Below are 21,396 nucleotides of genomic sequence, written 5' to 3'. Positions count from 1 at the left end.
ACTTGGCCAGTGGAAAAGACTCAGGCACTTAGTAAATGAGATCAAAATACAATTTAATCCAGATGTAAAAGTTTAAACTTACACCTTAGCTGATTTCTTTCCTGTCCAACAGAAAAACCTTTTAAAAACATATATTATCTCACCACTAACTGTTGGTACTTAAGAACAACTTTCTTCACAAGGACCAGTGGTGTTCACATATTCAAAATTTTATTCTGAGTAGATACATTGATTTGCAAATAGGACTATTTGAGGGGGAGGGATACCCAAATCAATGTCTTCATTAAAAAGGAACTCAATATGTCAATATCTAATTTTATTGTCTGAGAATAGCAGAGATTCTAAGATTTAAAATTGTTACCTGCATTCAGTGTCACTTTTGTGAGAACCTTACGATTTGTTTGAATGCAGGCTGGGGATTTATAAGCATTGTTCCAGGCAGCTATTTTTCCAAATATACAGTCCTTTTCACAATTTAGTAAAATAAGAAGTACCCATGCACCATAAACTTCAGGCTACCCAGGTTACAAATAATATCCATTTGAGGTCTAAGAGTTAAACAGCTTCCAAGTACTTTTTGAGAACTTAGACTTCAAACCTATGAAAAAGCAGTGGTTTATACACCCTTTTTATAAATTATTGATCTTCCCGTACTGGAAGCAATCAACACTTTATGTAGGAGCAGAAATCTTGTTTATCTTAATATGGTGAATCGCCTTTAGCTAGGTGAACACAAAGATGGACTGAGCTTTCAGAAGTGTTCAGACTTTGCCTAAATGAGCTCACACTGATGTTAGTAGACGTTTTACGTCAAATTCAGCAGGAACAGAATCAGACCACTGTCCCACTGCATTTGAGCAAACATGTTACCATTTTCAGTTCCTTTCTGCTTTTTGAGGCCAACGAGTGTTTCAAAAATATGAACTTTTCTTACAAGCAAGCTACAAAGAAACACTTATGCCCACTTGCCTATTTCTTTATTTAAAAGATGTTGCTTGAGAAACACTTCAAGAAAAATAACCTCACTAAAAAAAAAAAAAAATATTGCATGTATCTTTTTTGGTACTTTCTTGAGATAAAATTTGTCTTAATATTTTTTCCAGACATTCGGGACAGTGGGGGACCTAAGCCTGTGATGGTGTATATTCACGGAGGGTCCTACATGGAAGGCACTGGAAATTTATATGATGGCAGTGTTCTAGCAAGTTATGGGAATGTGATAGTCATCACAGTCAACTATCGCCTTGGGGTACTTGGTAAGAAGCTTTCAGCTTTCCATTAATCCCTGCTGTATGCAATGCAATTCATGTTGTACGTGAGAATATATTAAAAACAAACAAACAAACCAAGCCAAGCAGAAGAACAACAACTTTATTTTCTTTGTCAAATAAAAGGTTTGTATTCTGGTGATGAGGTATAACAACACTGCGATTATTATCTGGAAGAACCTGCTGTCATGCTTTTAGGGGTATGAAACGGGTATTCCCATTGCTGAGCCATTCAGGGAAGAGTTTGGGGTTTTTTTTCAGTGAAAACCAGTGATGCTTTACTTCATGGATGGTTAAATTAGATTTTTCTTTTTTTTTTTTTTTTTTTTTAATGTTAAGTCATAGACGATAGAGTTTTCTGTTGTAAAAAAACAAAGTTCTGATTACTGTGATTTTTTCCTTACTTTGAAAAAATTAAGGAGACATTAAATGAGAACATCATTTAATAAGAGCTGTACTTTTTACCTATTTGTTTTGAGCTTCATTGTTGTTTTGAAAAGTATTATGGGTATCATCCAAATACTTCCAGTATTTATTTTCTAGGCCAAATCAGAGTGTGAATTGTTACTTCTGATTGTTTCAAATACAGTGAATAGGATATGCTGATGCTGTTAGTGGACTTGTGAGGTATCCCTCTGGTAGCTTTTATTTCTAAAATATTGTACTTTGCTATTTGTTCAGTGTAGACACATTCACGATACAAGTTCACCAGCTCTTGAGACAATATGATTGTTTTTTTTTCTTCTGCATGTTCTACTGAAATGTTTCATGCCCTGAAAGTAGGAGTTAAATTCTGGGATATTATGGAGGTCAGTACAGTATCTTCAGAATGCTTATGTAGGTGTAAGGGCATTGTCTGAAGTGGCGTGATAGACCTGGTGTCATTCACAACAGTGAGTTGGTTCTGAGGACCAGTCGACTTTATTTTCAATTTGCGGGCATTAGTGATGTCTGCTACTCAGGTTTTCTTTTGTGTGGTCATTTTATTTAATCATTACTCTGTTTCTTTGTGTTTTGAATTCAGTTAGCATGATCCCCAGATTCATCAGTTCTGGTTTGCTCATCTGGGTAATTTTCTTCCAACAGTTTCACTTTTGTTAAAAATTTGACACCTGAATACAATTTAGTTTTTGGGGGAGGGAATGGATTTCGACTTTAGATTTTGAAACTTAGTCTGCTATGGTTGTGTTTTACAAGGGACTAAATTTTTTCCAGAAAGATTTTTTTTTTTCTGGATTTATCTTCTTAGTATCCAGTTAGAGGTTTCATTTGTGATATACTTCTGATATTTTGTATGTTTTTCTCCCTCCTCCTGTCTTCGAATTTATATAGCAGCTTCAAATCCTAGGCGCATATTAGTGCAGCAGTTAATAATCTGTGATCTGTGCCTCTAATCAACGTTTTAGTTTTACACCGGTGCTCTCATCTTTGATGTTTCAAACGTTTGTCTATGTTATATGCTGGTAGGGTATTCTGTCCAGTAATACAGTATCTATTTATCTGAAAGCACTGTTTAGTTTTGTAAATTATTTAGTCCAGTTTCTAAATCACTTGTAGTTGCAGTGTTTGAATGGCTAGTTGCTTGCAAGATGAAAATTATTTCACCTTCGTTGATGGTAATGGCTTTTCCATTTGTAATTTAACACTGATCCCTGAGGTAAACCGCTGTTAACATCTCACTGAGCTTAGGAGGATTTCATTTGTGTTTGTGCTGTTGTGGTTCTTTGGACTTTGTGGTCTTTACAGAGCCTCGAGGGGCAGAGAGCTAATTTTCTTTTCAGTGGGACCTATTAGAGTAAAACCTCTAAAACTCACAGTAGAATCTAGTGATTCATATGAATACTTGAAATTACTTTCAAACTAACTAAAATAACTCTGTATTGGGCTTGCAGGGTTTTCTTAGTAAAATAAATGCACATGTTAAGTATCTGTAGAAGTTGTTCATATATTTTGTATCTGGCGCAGTGCCTGTCATGTATTAAATAAATAATGATGACATATCACTAAGTAGGTAGTGTAGGAGCACACTAGTGATCAAAAAAGAAAATTTGCAGAGTTTGCATTTTTTCTGTCTTTCTTTGCTTCCTGGTCTTAAGATAGCCTCAGAGTAGAACTTTGCATAATCATAGTTTTACTTCTGCTGTTTTGAAACTCTAGTTCATCACTGTACAGCAGAACGCTACACTTTGCAGTCACATTAAATAAGATAAGGCTCTACAAATACATAGCTGACAAATTCTCAGCTTCCCTTGCCGGATCGTATCCCATAAGGTAAGAGGTTGAACTTCACTGTCCAGTCCCTGCAGAACACCTGGATCTCACCTCACTGCTGTGTAAAATGCCTGGCTGTACAGGGAGAAGTAACATAGGGGTTTCTTTTTTCACATGAGAAGATGTAGGGACGAAATAAGGTCTGTCTTCTCACTTTCGTATGACCTTTATTGGTCTGGGTTTCTTGTATTGGTCTTGTGGATATGTATCTTAATATAGGCAATCTCTGTGAGTTCTAGGAGTTATGATATTGTTTTCCCCAAATTCACACTGTGACATTTCTTAATAAGGAAGCAAGTTAGATGTTTAGAGCTGTAACAGCAACATTTTCTTCCAGACCACTAGTGATAGAAAGGGAAGATATTCTGTGATGTTAGATTCCTAACAGTACTGTTATTCAGTCCACAGTAGACAGGTTTTGGTGCAATTGAGATTATTTTTCTGTTCCTTCTGAGTTGAGACATCCTTTGTTTTATAGACTAATCTGCTCGAGGACTTGGTTTTATGGAGATGCAAGCTTTGCTTCTAAATAAAATGTTAGAAATATCTTAAAATTGAAATCAATTTGTATAAGAGAAAACAATGATCAAAATTAAAGTAGTATGGGGCAAGTGCATTTAAAAACAAACAAAACCCCAGTGAGTTCCCTGGCCCAACTTTGTCTTTGAAACAAGTCTGAGAATGAAAAGTCTGTTAGAGTCTTTCCTTAGATCAAGGTAAGATAGAAAAGAGAACTGTTTGCTCTGGAAAATCAGGGGCTACTGAATAAGAAGCCATTGGACTTAGACTAATTACATCTTCTTTAGATTCTCTTTAAATGCAAGTCTTGTGTAAGCAATCTCATCCAGTGAGGAATACTGCACGAGTCGTCTAATACCTTTGAAGGACAGTGTAGGAGTATGTGCAGATATATTTTTATGGCTTCTTTTTAGGAAAGGGCAGATATGAAGACAAGTTTGGATTTTGAACTCAACTAATTTGAGACTTCAAATGTTTATTTAATGTATATCCATCTGGTAAAAAGCAGGAGCTTTTTATTTAAATTTCATAAAAGAAATGTAAAAGGATTATAAAAAGAGTCTATTTAACATCCAGAAAAGATCATGATAGACAGATTTAATAGTGCTGGTGCTATTTTCTGTGCTCTTTCTTATGAAAGGTTGATTTAGAAAAGGAGAATGCTTTGGGCCATCATTGGCTGCTACCCCTTTTGCTCTTGAAGGGAGAGAAAAGAGAGAGATGGTTTATGCTAACTGCATAAACGTTTCTTCATTTTATTATTTTATACTTCGTGCTCTTGATTATCTTTTAACCACAGGAATTTAATAGAACTGAAAGAAACATTTTTAAATGCAGCTCACAAACTGAACTGGGGGATGGAAGAATGATTCACAGGATTCTCTATGTTAAGCACTGCTTTAAATTTCCCATTTTTTTTTGCTTTGAGACAATGATTTCCCCTATATAAACAGTAAATTCCAAGGGTCTGGGTTAAAAGGTGATAATAAAAAAGAAAAATTATATGTATCTTGTATTTTCCATTTGAAATTCTGAATAATGTCTGCATTGTGAAGGCAAATGTTTGGTAACTGTAAAACTATCATTTATGCCATAATGGAAGCACACCCATAAGTGAGATTGTCTTAGTTATCTTTTCTTTAATTATAAGCAAGTTTCCTTTTTGAGGAGGGTATAGGAACCATTGCTGTCATTTAGTCTTGTATTGATATTGTCACCCCTTAGTTGGAGGGTATTGACTGGGATTACTGAGTAGAAAACACCTATCCAGGTATTCTGCCACTTAGATTTTTTTTTTTTTTTTTTTTTTTTTTTTCCAGTTTGCACTTTCAATGCTGAAAGTAAAGCCACTGCAGCACACCCACGGGCCTCAATCCTTACTCTTACTGGTACATTTTCTCCCAAATAACTGCACTGAAATCAGTGGGACTCATAAGTACAGTGCTTCCCCTTGTGAGAGATCCTGGTTGCCCATAATTTGAAATGATGCAATGAGGAAACAGGGTACTAGAAAATTGCTAGTCATGCACAGAGCTTCTTCTGAAAAGAGCTATTCCTAGAAGAGGTCTGTTGTGTTTTCCATCCCAAACCTCAATTTTTCAGTAGTGTGTGGTGTCAGCTGGCTGTGTTGGGCTGCAACATTCATGTAAAATAAAACAGAACACAGCAAAAATACTGTTGCAGAAGCCCTTTCTTACTTCCGTCGAGGACTGTCAGAGCTTTATGGATGATGTAGTGACAGAGGATGAGTCGTCTTATGCCTTAACATGTTTTGTTGCAGTGTGTGAGAATACATTAGAAAAATACATTGCATTTGAATGTACATATTGCTTCTGTGCAGAATCATGCCAACCAGCAATATCTTATTGGCTAAAGAGGTATGTGAAATATAAGGATAGAGCCCTGCAGTATGTGTTGGGCAGTCTGTGCCAAGCCCAGCATTTCTGCCATTATCCATCTTTCTCTCAGCAAGACATTGCCCATTCCCAGCTGGTAAAAAAATAATGCACAACCTTCCCTTTATGAGTAAGTTTATGCACATGGGTTTGTTCCCCTTACTATAGCAATTCCAGAATGTAGCCTAGTGAACCTTTTCACGGGATGAAGAATTATCTAGTTGACCATTTGCAGGATTAAACACGGAGATGAGAATATATTATAATGAAAACTAATTCAGAACAACTTGGAAATACCTGCCTATTTCAGGAGTCTAATTCCATTGTGAGTGACTAGATGGTATTGTCTTGTTTTGTTTTGATTTTTTTTCTCTTTCTAAATAAAATACATATTTTTTTCCAGTGCCTTCAAATTAAATCTGTATTTTTCAGTGTTAATCTAATTTGTCAAACTGATCAATCCAGACCATTATTTTGGTAATGATTTACTTTGTATTGTTCCCATCACATATTTTGGGAGTTTTTTTGCTGCCTCACTCTTCTCTTTATTTTGACATCATGGTAATACTACTGAAAATATTAAACAGAGGTTATCTTTCAAATATGTGTCAAAATCATATATAAAATTTAGAGAGAACCCTTTCAAAAATTGCTTCATGTCAGAATAAAAAAAACTTTCGTCAACTTCATAAATATATTGTGATGAGTTAGTGCCATGTGTCACTTAAGTATTTTTGCATCTATCATGTTCCTGTTTTGCAACCTGGAGAGCTGTCATTTCTCCTGAAAATAAGCCTTTTCACTTTAGTAAAAGTAAGCATCAGCCACTCATGGCATAGTGATTATTCAGTGAAAGTAACAGTAGAATAGGAAGGTTTATGTTAGTTAGATATCAGAAGAGATTAAAAATGTAGCAAGATTATTTTTCCTACATTGCTTAGACTGTGGGGTTTTCTTTTATTGTTCACAATTTAATATCCAGTAAAACTAGGAAAATGTTTGATCATTAGCGTTGGTGACAAGCCCATCCATTATCTTTTTATGAAACCTTAAAGGTACTGTCAGGAGATGGCATTTTATTCCATCTTTGCTGTACCACCAAAGGGTCTCTGATGGACCTTTTTTCTGTCATTCATTTCCTAACATGTTTGAGTAAAAATGATAGATGTTAATCTATCAAGAAGATTGTATATTATTGCCTAATTAAAAGTACATTTCATTAAAAGTAAAGATGGGAAATTAATAGCAAAACACATCAAAATATGCAGTCAAAAATAATTCATTTCAATTTTCTGATCTGGAAGAACATGCAGAGAATATTGATTCATACTTTTAGGGACCCTTGGCTGCTTTGTAGCAAGTCTCCTTTAGATATACGAGTATTAAGTTGCTTGTAAAGGAAATTTTAACATTTTGGGATTACGCAGTAGGGAAAATGTCCAGAAGGCCTTATCTGATCTATCCTTAGCCTTGGGCATCACTGTTTCTTGGTATGAAGCACTCAATGAATTTGATGCTAGATAAATAGAAGAAGTTAAGATAGAAAGCATACTGCAGTTATCTATTCCCTCTGGTGGTGTACTTCACAAGGTCTGATTTACACATACTTTAAATTCTAAAAATGCATTAGACAATTCTTGTTTAATATAGTAGGGAACTTCAGGTCAGCCCAGTTTGCAGGAGGCCCAAGCACAGCTCCTCTAGATTTACAGTGTCCTAATTTCGTAGGTCCATTAATAGAATTAGCATTCAAATCTCAAACGTGCTGTAATTAATGACATTTTAGTGGCTTTTTTTGTGAGCTAGTACCAGCCAAAGGGAGTCATGTATGCAGTGAAGCAGAGAAAGGAAGATTGCCACACTTGAATCTGTACCATCAAAATGACAAAATGGACTTGCGGTAAACAATAGGTTATTGACTAGATATGTTTAAAGGGTCAACTGCAGTGCACAGCAGGCAAGATATTTATGAAATGGGAACCCTGAATATATAGTGCACTTTTAAAATGAACCATTTCTTTTCTATTTGTGCTTTTTCTAGCACAGCAAATTGACATTATCCAGCTGCTTGGATAGATGGATACACACCCGCTTCTCTATTTTTTAGGGCACGAAGACATCATTTTGTTTGCCATTGAATAGGCTTCTATCCTGGTACAGGTACATTTTAAATAACAGGTTTATTCTAACGTTTGTTGCTAGACTTCTTTTTTGGTAAACAGAAAAATAACAAATAACAAACTTTAAAACTATTCATTTTGGCATAAGAGCAGTTTGTGGCATTTCTGTCAAGAGAAATTACTTTTTGGTAAGATAAATTCCCTTGATCAATATTTAATCATATAATAAAAGTATTCCAGTTTTTCCAAATAGCAGATTTATCTCTGAGAGCATAATAAACTTCAACATGATAATATTTGCAAAATAGGAAAGAAAAAATGTTCACTGAAGACAAATTATAGACATCTTACTGCCTGAGGAAAAAAAAAAAATCGAAATCTTTGACCCTATTATCCTACATGAATTTAGTTGTAATTTTTATGGTCTAGCTGTGCACATCTACCTTCACTTTCCTCTAAGTAAAGTCTGATTAAATAACTTTTACAGCTTCACTGATCCCCATGCAAAACCTCTTATGTACAATATTGCAAATGTTTCAGGTATACAAAATAACCTGTATTATACACTATACACTGTCCTGAGCCTTTGGTTGTCTTGTGATAGGAGACTTGTCAGGAAGTCAGATAGGGCCTCATCCATAGAAGCAAACAGAATTGGGGCTGCTCTGCCTTTTCCAGAATGCCAAATTTCCCAGGAAAGGATCTGACTGCAAGCCAAGAGGTGGAGATAAATTGGGATTTTTATGCAATCTGTATCTCACTGCAGAACATTCCAACACTGAAATAATCCTCCGAGTTTCCAATATTCTGATTTTCAACCAAGGCAGGAAGACATTCAGAAATACGCTACAGCTCAGCTTCTAGGTGAGATCTGTGCTCAGCCTTGGTGGGCTGGGCACTCTTCACTCCTGAGTTTTACGCTGCTGTAATTCATGCCCAGAAAAAAGGCAAATGAAGATTCTTTTGACGCTTCTGATAGAAGTAGCAGGACAAGTAGACAGCACACTTTTGAATTCCCAATTCACTGCATTTAATTACATATATTAAAATAGTCCCAAGTTCTCTGGAGCTTAAATGAAACACTTCTGTATACTGTGGGGCTTTGGAAGCCATAGATAACTTGACAGGGATTTCCATTGCAAATGTTGCTTTCATTTTTCACACATTTCAAATGCATAAGATTGCTCGTTTTATGTTTTTTCGTGTGCAAATTAGTTTACATATATAGGTACTAGCTCAAATACTGTTCGGATACTTTGATGTAATACCTCATGATATTTTTGAATCAACTGAAAAAGATCTATATTTTAAGGTTGTAACAGCACTTTTTAATGGTTCAAAAGAGTAATGCGAACAATAGATCTAGAGGACCAAAACTGCCTTGGCAGCAATACTGGCAAGAGAGGGTCCTAAATTTTTGCTTCTATTTAACGTGTGATCCATCTGTAAATGCAGGCCTTAGCCAACATAGAAAATATTACAGTGAAATGTAGCAATTTGCATTACTTTCCAACAGAGAATATATGGAAGACAGCATTGTTTGATATACTGATTTCTTACATCCTGTGATGTACTGGCATATAAATATTATTTTGGTGAAAACTTCATTTGAATACATTATTATGTGAAAAACTGTTAGATGAAGGCCTATGAAAGGCCAGAGGAAATGATGTATATTGGTTAACATCCCTTATTAAGCAAAGTATGAAAATTGCCTTCAAGCGAATATAAATGATACCGATGTATTTGTAGACCTATTCTGAGTATCTCTTGTGTTGCATATGTTGCAAGCTAAACATATTTTTGAAAAAAAAAGAATACTTATGTATCTTAAGTATTTGAAATGTGTTCTCCATGTTCAGGGGGCTTATTGTTGCTCAAAATGAGAGGCAAGGCAGAAATGTCTTACTGGGTTTTTTCATTGCTTTGCAGTAATTTCTCACTCTTTTTGTGTCAAGATTCTAATGAAATAGAATCAAATTGAGGTGAGCAGTCTTTGAGAGACTCACTACACATTCAAGAATTCTATTGATTCTAAAAATTATTTTCACTGTATTTTTCTGTCAGCTCTTGAACATTTGATGTTATGAAATCTCCCACATTCATTATAATTTGTTCATCTTCTCAACACTTTCCACCAGGATTTTTGTTGAAGGATCTTATGTTACTATAGGTATGCTGAAAAAAAATCTTTATTGTTTTTTAATTAGCTGAGAATGAAGTGTTCAGTACAGGAGTACAAAATATAAAGAGAAAAGAGGCATAGTGCCATATAACTACAAATCATTAAAAAAAAAAAAAAAAAAGTGAACTTATCCATAACCTGTTTTCCTTACTTATGTTCTAATATCTCATGAATTTGGTAAGCACTTATTTGTATCATCTCACTGATTTCAACAGGAACCACAGGTAAATTAATTTCTTCCAAAAAAAGTTTGTTTCCATCTCTACTTGTTGGTATAATTTATTACACATTAGTTGGTTTACTTCTGTGACTGAAATTTTCCTTTCAATTTTAGCAAAATACTCTAGCTCAGCTGAAAGTGGTTTTGCATTTCATCTGTAAGGCTTTATTAAAGAAAGCGGTGAGATGCGATAGGGTGTGCTTTACAGAGCCATTAATGCATGCCCCATGTGTGTTGTGAGGCATGAGGCCAAAGGCCATGTGCTTTCAGCTACCCATGAACCATATTAATGACCCTGTAAAATACACTCCTGAGCATCCTAATGCTATTATAATTACTCACTTTATTCTTACATGCCTCTTGAAAAAATTTCTCTAAATATTTTCATTTTGCTTTTATATAGTCCTTAACTAGGAAGGCTAATTTATGGTAGACTGGAAGGGAAATGTTCACAATAAAAGGAGTATTAACTTTCTTTTCAGCACTTCTTTCTGATAATTTAAAATTTTCTTTTTTAACACTTCATGGGCTTCCACATCCTGAGTGTTCAAAGCTTACCAGCTATTTCATTGTTGAGTTTCTCTGTTGTAATTAATAGCTGTTTGGATGCACATTGCTTGGATTTTGTTTATCATTAGTTTCTTGAATTTATATTACAAAGATAACTTAAAATGGCAATGTACTTGCTATCTCATATATTTTCTTTCTAATAGAAAAGAATTAACTTCTCATCTACCTTGCTAATACAGATCTTTTCTAATGTGGGTTCCCTCCAGCTGAAGATGTGCTTCGGAATTGTTATTGATAAATACAAGATACTATCTGCATTTTCCAGCAACCACAAAATTCAACATCTGCAGTAGTGTCTGAATTCCATCTTTGCAGTTGTCTTTAAATGTTATGGAAGTGATGATCACAATTTGAAATTTAAAGTTGCGTTCTTAAATATCTTTGAAGTGATGCATACATTTCCTTTTCTTTCCCCTCCATAAGAACATGTTGTTTTTTCATCCTTTGAAAGTTCTATATATTTTTTGGCTGGTTTCTTTCTATAAATATTTCACAGGTAGTGTTTAGAACTTTGGTTCAAATTAGTCATGGCAGCAGATGTTTTTGTTGATAAGTTTCTGTTGAAGGTACTATGTGCAAGCAAATTTATGAACAGGAGTATATTCATTAGATGTAGTGAAAGTGATAATTTTGAAAAAGTATTATCTAGAATAAATGCTCATTTTAAAACTTTTTTCTTCAGACATACAAAATATGAAAAAAAATAGCATTGCTGGGCTATAGGGTATCAAAGATGCAACCTAGGGTCAGAAAGAGTGGGGAGATTCTTAAGGACATTGAAGAAAGCTCTCCTCTTGCAGACAGGGTTGTCTTGTAACTGCTTCCAGCTACAGGTTACCACAGAGCAAGTCGTCTTCCAAAATGGTTGCAAGCAGCTGTCATTAGGAGTCATCAATTTTGCTAGAACTTTAGCTGTTTTTTATTAGGATCAACAACAAACAGGAAATATTATGGTTTTTGCCCCAAAGAATCAACGATGACAATATTTTGCGTCTGTAGGGGAACCACTTAGCGCAGTACCTCTGAAAAAGATGGAGATTCTGTTTCTTCTACCTAGAGCACCAAAGAAAACTGGGTCTATGTATTTTTTTTCCTCTGTTATTCCCGTTCTTATAATGACTTTTGTGGCAGACCTCTTCAGTGTTCAGAATGACTCTGGACAAATTTTCAGTATTGCACTAGTATTATGTGGGTCTTTCTCTACTTTTATGTGATTCTCTTATAACACCTCTGCAAAATAGCGTTGAAAAATGAGCCCAAGTAGGTTAATTTCCCATTAATGACTGAATGCTGGCATTTGGATGACGGAAATAGATAAACCAAGTTCCTTTGACTACACAGAGGAGAACTTTTGTCATGAGACTGCACTTTCATTTACACAAGCGCTTAGTCAGTCTTTTGGGGCTAAAACTTTTGAGTCCTTTAAAAACTTTTTCCATCACATTCTCTGTGGTTCCTCAGTGTATCCTCCCTGGAGATCTGCACGAGTTAGGTAAAGATAATCAATCTCACTCTGAAAGAAACAAAATTACTTGTGACGATCAATGGGCGCTAATAGTTACTTGTTGTTAAAGTCATCCTGCAAAGTTGCAGAACCCAGCAGAAACATATTCAGAACATGGTTCTAAACTTCCCACTGCCAAGTAAGCGATATGCAGGAAGCCAAAAGAAAAGAAAACCAGCATATAAAGGGATTTGGTTTTCACTAGGTTCAATTTAAGCTTATATAGAATAAAAAAAAAAAAAAAAAGAGCCAGACTCTTAGTGGTATCTAACAAAAGGACAAATGGTAATGGGTATATAGGAAATTCCAGTAATAAAAAACTTGTTTACTCTGAGGATGGTCAGACAGTGGAACACGTTGCCCAGAGAGGTGGTGGAGTCCCCAGTGCATGGAGATATTCAAACCCCACCTGGACATGGTCCTGAGTAACCTGCTGTAGTTGACCCTGGTTTAAGCAGGGGAGGTGCTGGACTAAACGATCTCCAGAGGTCCTAGCTACCTCAAGGCTGTGATTCTGTGATCTTAAGGCATAGCAGCGGGATGCCAAGTACTATGAGGGGGCAGATGAATACTATGAGGGGGCAGATGAATTGTTTTCTAGATGTCTACCTGATCTTTTAACTCCTGGTTATCTTTGTAAACCTTGTCTATGCATAGACTGGCCTCTCATGAAAATTAATTAGCCTATTATAGCACTCTTAGGCAAAAAAAAAAATGCTTTTCTGCGAAGCAATAACCACACTACTACCTCTTTGACATGAGTAGATAGATCATCTACTTTCTCTTGCTATGGTTTCAGACTGTGTCTCACAGGCATGGAAAGGATTACTTATTTTACCATCCCAATGGAGTAATCTAGCTCTGTTTTGATCATCTGGCAGTGAGAGCTAATGATCTTTCTCCCACAAACTTTACAGTAACTTACATCCAAGCCAGAGATGCAGAACCTTTTTCACTCTTAAGCTAAGCCTTTTGAGCTCTTTTGGTAAACCCAGTATCCTAGTATTACCCAGAAATTAAATGTTGGGGGTGAAGAATCACGTGGTGACAGGTTAGATCAAGTGAAGTCTTATGCCGTAGCTTTTTCAGATGGAATCGGGGTTTGCTGGAAAGAAGCTCCTGAAAATCAGCCTGCAAGTTATAAGTGAGTGGAAGACTACTTTTTCTCTCTCCTTTGCCTATTTTTCCTTTGAGGAAGGGATTCAGTGTAAGCTGTACCTATACCCATGAAATTTTGGCTTGTTTTAAGTTTGATGGCAATTTAAGTTCAGCCTACCAACCACTGACCTATATGGCATCCTATTTTTTCTCCTTTCCTTTTATCATGCCAGGATGTTTCTTCTATGCTGTCACTCATCTCACTCTTCCTTTTCCACACAAGTTGGCAATTCCTGAGCACATATTTTTTCACATCTCTTGACGAATATTGGAAAATCACATGTTGATGAAGACAAATTTCTTAACTAAAAACTGCCTGCTCCATGGGTGAATACATCGCTTAGGGTACATTAGTGAGATTCTAAAACCTTACTTTCTGGAAGCTGATCATACACTAAAAGCAGCAAAAAGAAAAAAAAAATATAAATTGCCAATTACAGCTAATAGCTTTCTGCAATTGACGTGTATAAAGCAGATTGAAGGTACTTTTAATAGCAGCTTCTCAGTAAATGCAAGTAGTGAAATGCTTTGGAATGAAGCAGTTGCAAAAAGCAGGTTAAACGTCCCGTGCTTAACAACTTGAAGAATCTTGAAGGCTGTTTAGGCTGTTTTAAAGACATCTTTAGGGATTTCTCTGTAAGAATACAACTGATAAATGGTTTTGTTTTGTTTTCCCTTGAGAGTGTTTACATAGATCTGATATTATTTACTGCATTTCCTAAAAAAAGTCCTCCTAAAATAATGTTAGTTTTAAAAGAATATGGAGAAGAAAAAACAGTGCTAGTGATAAACCTCATTATTTTTTTGTTTTCATTAATACCAGTCCTTTAACATAAATATGTCTAAGGTGAATCAAACAAATGGAAGTACTTTTTTTCTGAAGGCAGAGAATGTATTTTGTATATTAAATCACTCCTTTTTCAGAAGGAATGTCATAGTAGTTTTAATGATGGAAGAATTTCAAGAAAAGCAAAGAAATCATTAATACTATGATATCAAGAAATAACATCACTCACCAAAACAGGCCTTTCTGAACATTTTTTATATTTGTATTCTTCAGTGCTGTGTAAAGCACAGATGAAAGGTTAAGAGAGTAATAAACAAAGGCTGGAATGTGATTTTGATGGGAAGCTGCACTTTGATCTTCTGACTATAAAAGACTGCTACCTGGGTCAGCACTAACAGTCAACAGGACAAACAATCAGTTGTCTGCGGCATATAAAATTCACAATTCCTCATTTTATGCTATGCTAGCAAACATTCTTGTGGCACATCAAAGGAAGGGAAGGGAGAAAGTAAGTGTTTCAGCAATCTGTGTAATTTAAAGCAACTTTAAACATATGTTTATTAAATATTTTCTTTACTATGATCATTAACACATAGCACTTATAGAAATGGATTTGTATCAAATACTGAACAATGTTGATGATCTTGAAAATACTACTAATATGAAATTACCTAAAACCAGGAATGAAATTCTGTGATAACTTTAAAAAAATTTCAATGCTTTTTAAAATTCAGTTAGACAAAATTACATTTCCTGCTATACCCAACTGTTGTTCTGCATTATAATTTCCATTTTCTCCTACTCATTCATCCCTTCAGAAAGATATCTACTTCTTTTTAAGTTCACTTGTACTTTCCAAACACAATTAACTGTGCTCTCCGATCTGAAGCTGTGCTGTTTGCATATTGCTCCTTGCTGAGGGCAACACTCATCCAGCACACTTCAACATACAGCATATTGTCATATTCCAGATGATGTAGGTAACCTTAACATCCTTCTCTAATAACACCTAAGTAAAAGCTTTAAAAGATTTCTTGATGCTAATTTTTTCTCTCACTTACGATGGTACAACTCCAAAGAGTGTTAGTGACAGTACCAGAATTTCACATCACTCTGAAGCAAGAGGACAATTTGAGATAGCAGGAAGACTATCACAGGAGCATAATAAACAGAAAGAGTACAGTAGAAAATCTAGACACTTTAAAAATGCGTGAGTTTGATGTTTCCTTTCTTTTGGTATACCTGGTCTTTGTTGCTAAACTAGTTTTCATTATTTTATAACCACCCGTTATTTCCATTGTTCCTGATTAACTATGAGTAGTTCTCTCCATTGAAGTTAGGTTGCCTACATGTGTAGGCATATGTATACATTTAATAGATGTTTAGAGAATCTGAGTCTTGGAGACTACAGAAAAGAAAAAAGTAGACATTTGCTCTTAAGGAAACTGGAAAAATAAATATTTTTCCCATTGAATCTCAGTGCAGAAGTAGTGTGCTTTTCACTTGATCATATTTGGTTTATGTATTAATTGTAAATATTAGTAATTCTAAAGACACTTACTGGAAAATTAATTTCCTGTTCTTGATTATCTTAATAAAGCCTTAGTAGTATTTTACTGGATCACAATAGTAAAAATGGTCTGGTTTTAAAGAAACAAAAACTGATCGTTGAAAACTAATTTTATTTTTCAGTTAAAACTACATCCATACTGTTTTTAATGTATAAAATAGTTGCAGGATTGTCACATACTATGAATAGATATATCACAAACACATAGATTGCTTTTAAAAGTGTGACCGTATCTTTTAATTATAGCCTTGATTCCAGCAAATTTCAGGCAATAAAAAAGTCATTAATTTTAATTGTGCTGGATCAAGCCCCATATTTGTAATGTGATGTAATTGTCCGGTGCATTCGTGACATCTGGCAGTATAATTCTTGATCGTAAAGGAGAGCACTAGATTATAATTATTAGTGTAGGATTAGCAATCAGACAATGCTCCGTCAAGAAAAAAAGCTATTCAGCGGATTCCGTTATCAAAAATTAGGAAATTAAGTCAGAATGTATATTTATTTATATTTATTTAAATGTTACATTGCCTCTGTCATGATAGCAACCTAAAATTGATACAAGCTGTTATTGCTGACGGAACAACTCCGTTTCAATCTGTTAGAGGTTGAAGGATATGCATATTTATTCCATATTTTTTCTTCTCCAGAGATTGCCACCACTGAAAATTTGGCTAGCAAGCAAGAACTGACACACCGTAAGTTTGAGCTGGCATGTTGTATCACAACATTGTGATACAACGTTTTGGCTTGGTTTAGTTAAAAAAAAAAAAAAAAAAAAAAAAAAGATTCTTAGTGTCCTTTATGACTGTTTCTCAGCAGAAGAGACAATACTGGAAATATCCAGATTGTTAAAATTACCCTAGATTACACAAATGCCACTGCATATTATTTATCCATTTGTTAATTATACCTGACCAATTCATTAATGACTTTCTCTTTGGTTCATTACAGAGAGAAAGATGGGGCTTATGAGTCTGAGGCTTCCCATACTGTAGCTATGTACAGTCTAAATATTTGGTTTCTGAGATGCAACAGGCAGATTAATATAACATATCTCATTCCACACTTTCATCTTGATCGCGTTTGTTTTGTTTCTCAGCCAGTGAACATTGGCCTCGCTGCCTGCCTGTACACAGCTGAGTGGAAACCATGAGGGGAAAGATTATTACTTGCTTCTTTCTTGTTCTACACCAAATAGCAGGTAGCAATGGCATTTCCTTTCCCTTGATCCTCTAGCTTATACTAGGCACTTTACACTAGTGAGTGCATAATACTTGGAGCTATTGCAGTGCAGTACACCCTCAGAGACTCTATTCTAGGGTTTCTTGTCAAGGAGCTCAAGTGCTGCCTTGAATTGTGTGACACACAGGGAAGTTAATAAAGGACCTGTGTAGATCTGAAAGCCAGAGTGTGCTCTATCCTTACATTTAGAGTAGTAATAGCAGAGAAATCACGACTTGACATTATAATCCATTTATTTTTCAGGAAGTTATGTTTAATCTCTTGTTCGTCACATAAAAAACCTTCATTTCCAGTGAAACTCAATCAAATATCATAACTAGTCATGTATTCCTCCTTCCCCCCCTTCCCCAAATAGCTAAGTCTTTAAAAAATAAATAACTGTGGTTGAAAAAAATTACTATGTTGATAACTGTTGTTGAAGCAGTTTAACCGGTTGGCCATTTTGTTGTAAATTTTTATGGGCCAAACATTGCTCCTTCTTTCTGGTAAATGTTTTCAGACTCTAAATTTGTATATGATTTATGTTACTATATAATGGAAAAGTAAATATGTAATTGAATAGTTTTTCCAGAGACTCCTGTTGCTGTATAGCTCCTGATACTATTTTCAGAAACTGCCTATGCCAATATTTCTTTTTTTTGTTTTAGAGAATAATTAAATTGTAATGCCTAAGGCTATCTGAAATTGTATCAGTAAAGTAAGTCGCCAAAGTGAAATGTGTCATTGCATGAGGGACAGCACAGAGAAAAGAGAACAATAATATTGGAATTATTCTTCTAATTATCTTAGATTCATTGTTTCTAGCAGTTGAGATATATGGTTTCTAGAGCTTAGTGCAGAGAAAAACAGAGGGAGATGAATGTAACAGGGATGCATACACACAATGCCGAATGGCATACATGATTTGATATCACTGTTTTGAGTTTGAAAGTATAGTGTTTCTTTCAATACCTCTTTCTGCTTCTCATCTCACAGATTTTTAGCTCTCCTTTTTAATCACTCATGTATCTAAAAAGAAAGGTTCTTCCACCCCCATCACCATTAGTTCAGTAAATCTAGGTGTCATCTGCCTAACAGCATAATGAGCAGTAATAGCTCATAATGACCATAATGAGCACTAACAGCTGAACATGTCAAATATACTGGAAAAAAGAATAGTTCCCTATGGGACTCCAGCCTCCTCAAAGTGGAGTTACAAAGTGCTACTGTAGATAGCAATGAACTACTGAACTGCAGTGCAACCACAGCTTGTTCCAAAAAATCTTTTATAGAGGAAGCCGATTTATAAGTGACATTTTTTGACATTATATTCATTATAAAGTGAGATTTCTCAGAGGATTTTGAAACAAAACAGGTATTTAAGTTTCCAATCAAACCTGAAGGGCAAGTTCTTTTTATCAGGGCAAAACCACAGTGCCAATCTAACCCTGGCCACAGGGCAGCACACTGATTTGACTTCTGATAAAGGTGGAATGGAATTTTATGAGAACATTTGGGGCATTTAAAGTAGGATGTGACCTAATACATTACTGGTTTACCCTGTGTCTACGGTACAAGCAGGTTTTGGGAGTAACTGCAATCAGATAGGCTGAATGCCATTCCCACTACAGCGTTTGCAGCTACAGATGTCCCAAATTAATTTACTCGATTTATCTTACACAAAAGTTTGTTGATTTTGCAATTCTCATATTTCAGGCTTCTGGGAATATTCTGTCTTTTTGTAATTTTTTGGCTTGATTTTACTGATGCATCACAGAAAAGGACCTTCTAGATTTACCCGGAAAATTAAACTGTTACAGATATCATCATGTTTCCCCTGATACTGGATGACACTTCATGCTAGAAATAGTAACAATAACACTATTTTCCTATAAAATGGTCTTTTACACCTCTATAAAAATTCAGCTATATTTTGATCCATTTTATTCTAATCCTCCTGTTTTACTCCTTGCATTGCTTTCTAACTTACTCATCATCAGTCTTCATCCTACTGAAATGTTTTAACTCCACCAGTCTTGCAGCAGAGTTTGAAATGAATCTATATCTACCCTGTATGCCGCTGTCTAAGGCAGTGTTTTGTGAAAATAAAGTCAGGATTTTTTTCGTATTTGCAGAGAAGCCATGCTTTCTCTCAGGTCACATAGAATAATGAAAGCCATGGCTTCCAAAGAGAAAAACATAATTATTCATATCTGTTTACAAACTGATCAACTATGCAATCTTCCTTTATGCATGAGACTTTATGTATGAGACTATGGAAGTAAAATGCAACGCCTGGGTTTCAAACATATGATAAACAGTCAGCAAAACCCTAGGAAAAACTGAGATGTGTTATCAAGTGTATCTTTAAGCAGATTTTGGGCATCGAAAATGTTACTGAAGTAATGTTCTTGCCTAAAATTGATTCAATTTTCTTTAGCTCAAGCCAACAGTTGAAGTATTCATCAAGTTTTTAAGTACATTAATATTTTTCTCAGTAAGTGGTCCAGTTTGTTTCACCTCAATTAATTGCATTCATGTGGATATGTTTGCCACATCTATCAAACAACAAGGAAGCATAAGGGAATATAAAAAAATGTTGCTTTACTAATCAGCAAGAAAAGCGAGCCCAAATGTCATAGTAATGACACGTAAAATGACAAATAGCAGTGTCACTGAGACCTGATGGTGAATGAATACAGTCAAGCTTTTGGCCGTGCCAGCTAAATACACACTGTGCATAGCAACAGACTGTACTGATTGTGGCAAACATCTTCCATGAAACCCATGTAGGTGGAGACTTTTTCAAGGAATACCAGTCTGTATTGTTTCTGTAATGGGAAAAATTGTGGCTGATTTCGTAACAATTTTTTTGGTGTAGATGGCATGCAAAGGAAGAAATCAGAAACTTCTCTAATTACTAAGAATTATGTCCCATAGATTAATCACTCTAGATGTGTAATGTTATGCTTAATCAGATCGGTCACAGAAACAGTCTTGTAAGAAAGTGTGACTCCTGTGTGCTGTCTGCAGAAGTGTGTCTGTGCTTGCATGTATGTGTTTATATACTATTACATGTGCATACATTCAGGCACACATATATGCTACATTTATTAGCAGCAACATTTGACATATATTTGAGGCATAACACTGCTTTATGAAACACATTTAGTCTTCATGATTTCCTCATAAAACATATATGATATTTCTAACCCAGGTGAGATACAAGAAAAGAGACTTTCCAAATGTTCAGCCCTGAGTCCCTGAGAAGCAAAAATGACAATCCCACCTAATGATCAAACCATCTGAAAACTGGCACAAAATAGCCATCTGACAGGCTGATCAGCATTCTACTAGTTCAGATATCTCACATGCTGCTTTTGCCAATCCCTCAGCCTGTGAGAAGATAAAACATAAGTTTCAGGAAATGGGGAATCTTTCAGAAAAATATTTTAAGTCTTTCAGACAGTCAGAGAGGGATGCCTTTTAGAATTCTATTTAGTGTATAATTAAACTTACTGTTTTTTAAGGAAGTATAGGTACATCCATAATATAAATAAGGTACCTGAAGTGAAATAATCTATAATTATAGGATCCAAATGTTTGGTATGGCTTTTTTTTTCTTTTTTTTTTTTTTTTCTTCACCACTTCACAGATAACCATCTGCTTTAGAGCAGTTTTTCACACACTCTTGATTCTGACCAGGAAAGGATTTCTTTTAATAGTGGCCTATTTCTGAAACATACATGGGCTAAGAATGCATGAAAGTGAAAAGGGTTTTAAGGGATTAGTAAAAATGGCTGAAGTGGATTCCTGCCTGAAATTAAGTTTTACTTTGTGCCTATAAATGATTACTTGAAATGTACGGAAATTATACTGAAGCAAAAAATCTATCCCAAAGTAGTTAGTGACCAAACTACCCGAAATCAGTTATTTATGTTGCAATGGCAGTGAACAAGTATCAATAGAAAAAAAAACAATCCGAAAGTTTTGATTTTTGCCTAGAACTGAGAAGTTAGTAATATCCAGCTCAGACTTCTCTTCATCTCTAGATCGTAATTAGAAAATATCAATCTGAAATGTGAAATACCATTTTTCACTTTCT

The 21,396-nt window shown here is 35.1% G+C and overlaps 1 protein-coding gene across 7 annotated transcripts in view; it reads left to right on the top strand.

The window, feature by feature from the left end:
* The window catches only part of NLGN1 (neuroligin 1), a 313,006-nt gene that overhangs the window by 110,452 nt on the left and 181,158 nt on the right, over positions 1 to 21,396 (top strand). For all 7 annotated transcript variants that reach the window (XM_074912165.1, XM_074912164.1, XM_074912162.1 and 4 more), the window contains one exon: positions 1,104 to 1,256. In XM_074912165.1, the coding sequence (XP_074768266.1) occupies positions 1,104 to 1,256 (153 nt within the window). The remainder of the gene's footprint in view (positions 1 to 1,103; positions 1,257 to 21,396) is intronic.

This window comes from Athene noctua, chromosome 8 (assembly GCF_965140245.1).
Source record: "Athene noctua chromosome 8, bAthNoc1.hap1.1, whole genome shotgun sequence".
In the NCBI taxonomy this organism is placed as follows: Eukaryota; Metazoa; Chordata; class Aves; order Strigiformes; family Strigidae; genus Athene; species Athene noctua.
Note: the sequence above shows the minus strand (reverse complement) of the source record. Positions and strands in the feature narration are given on the sequence as shown.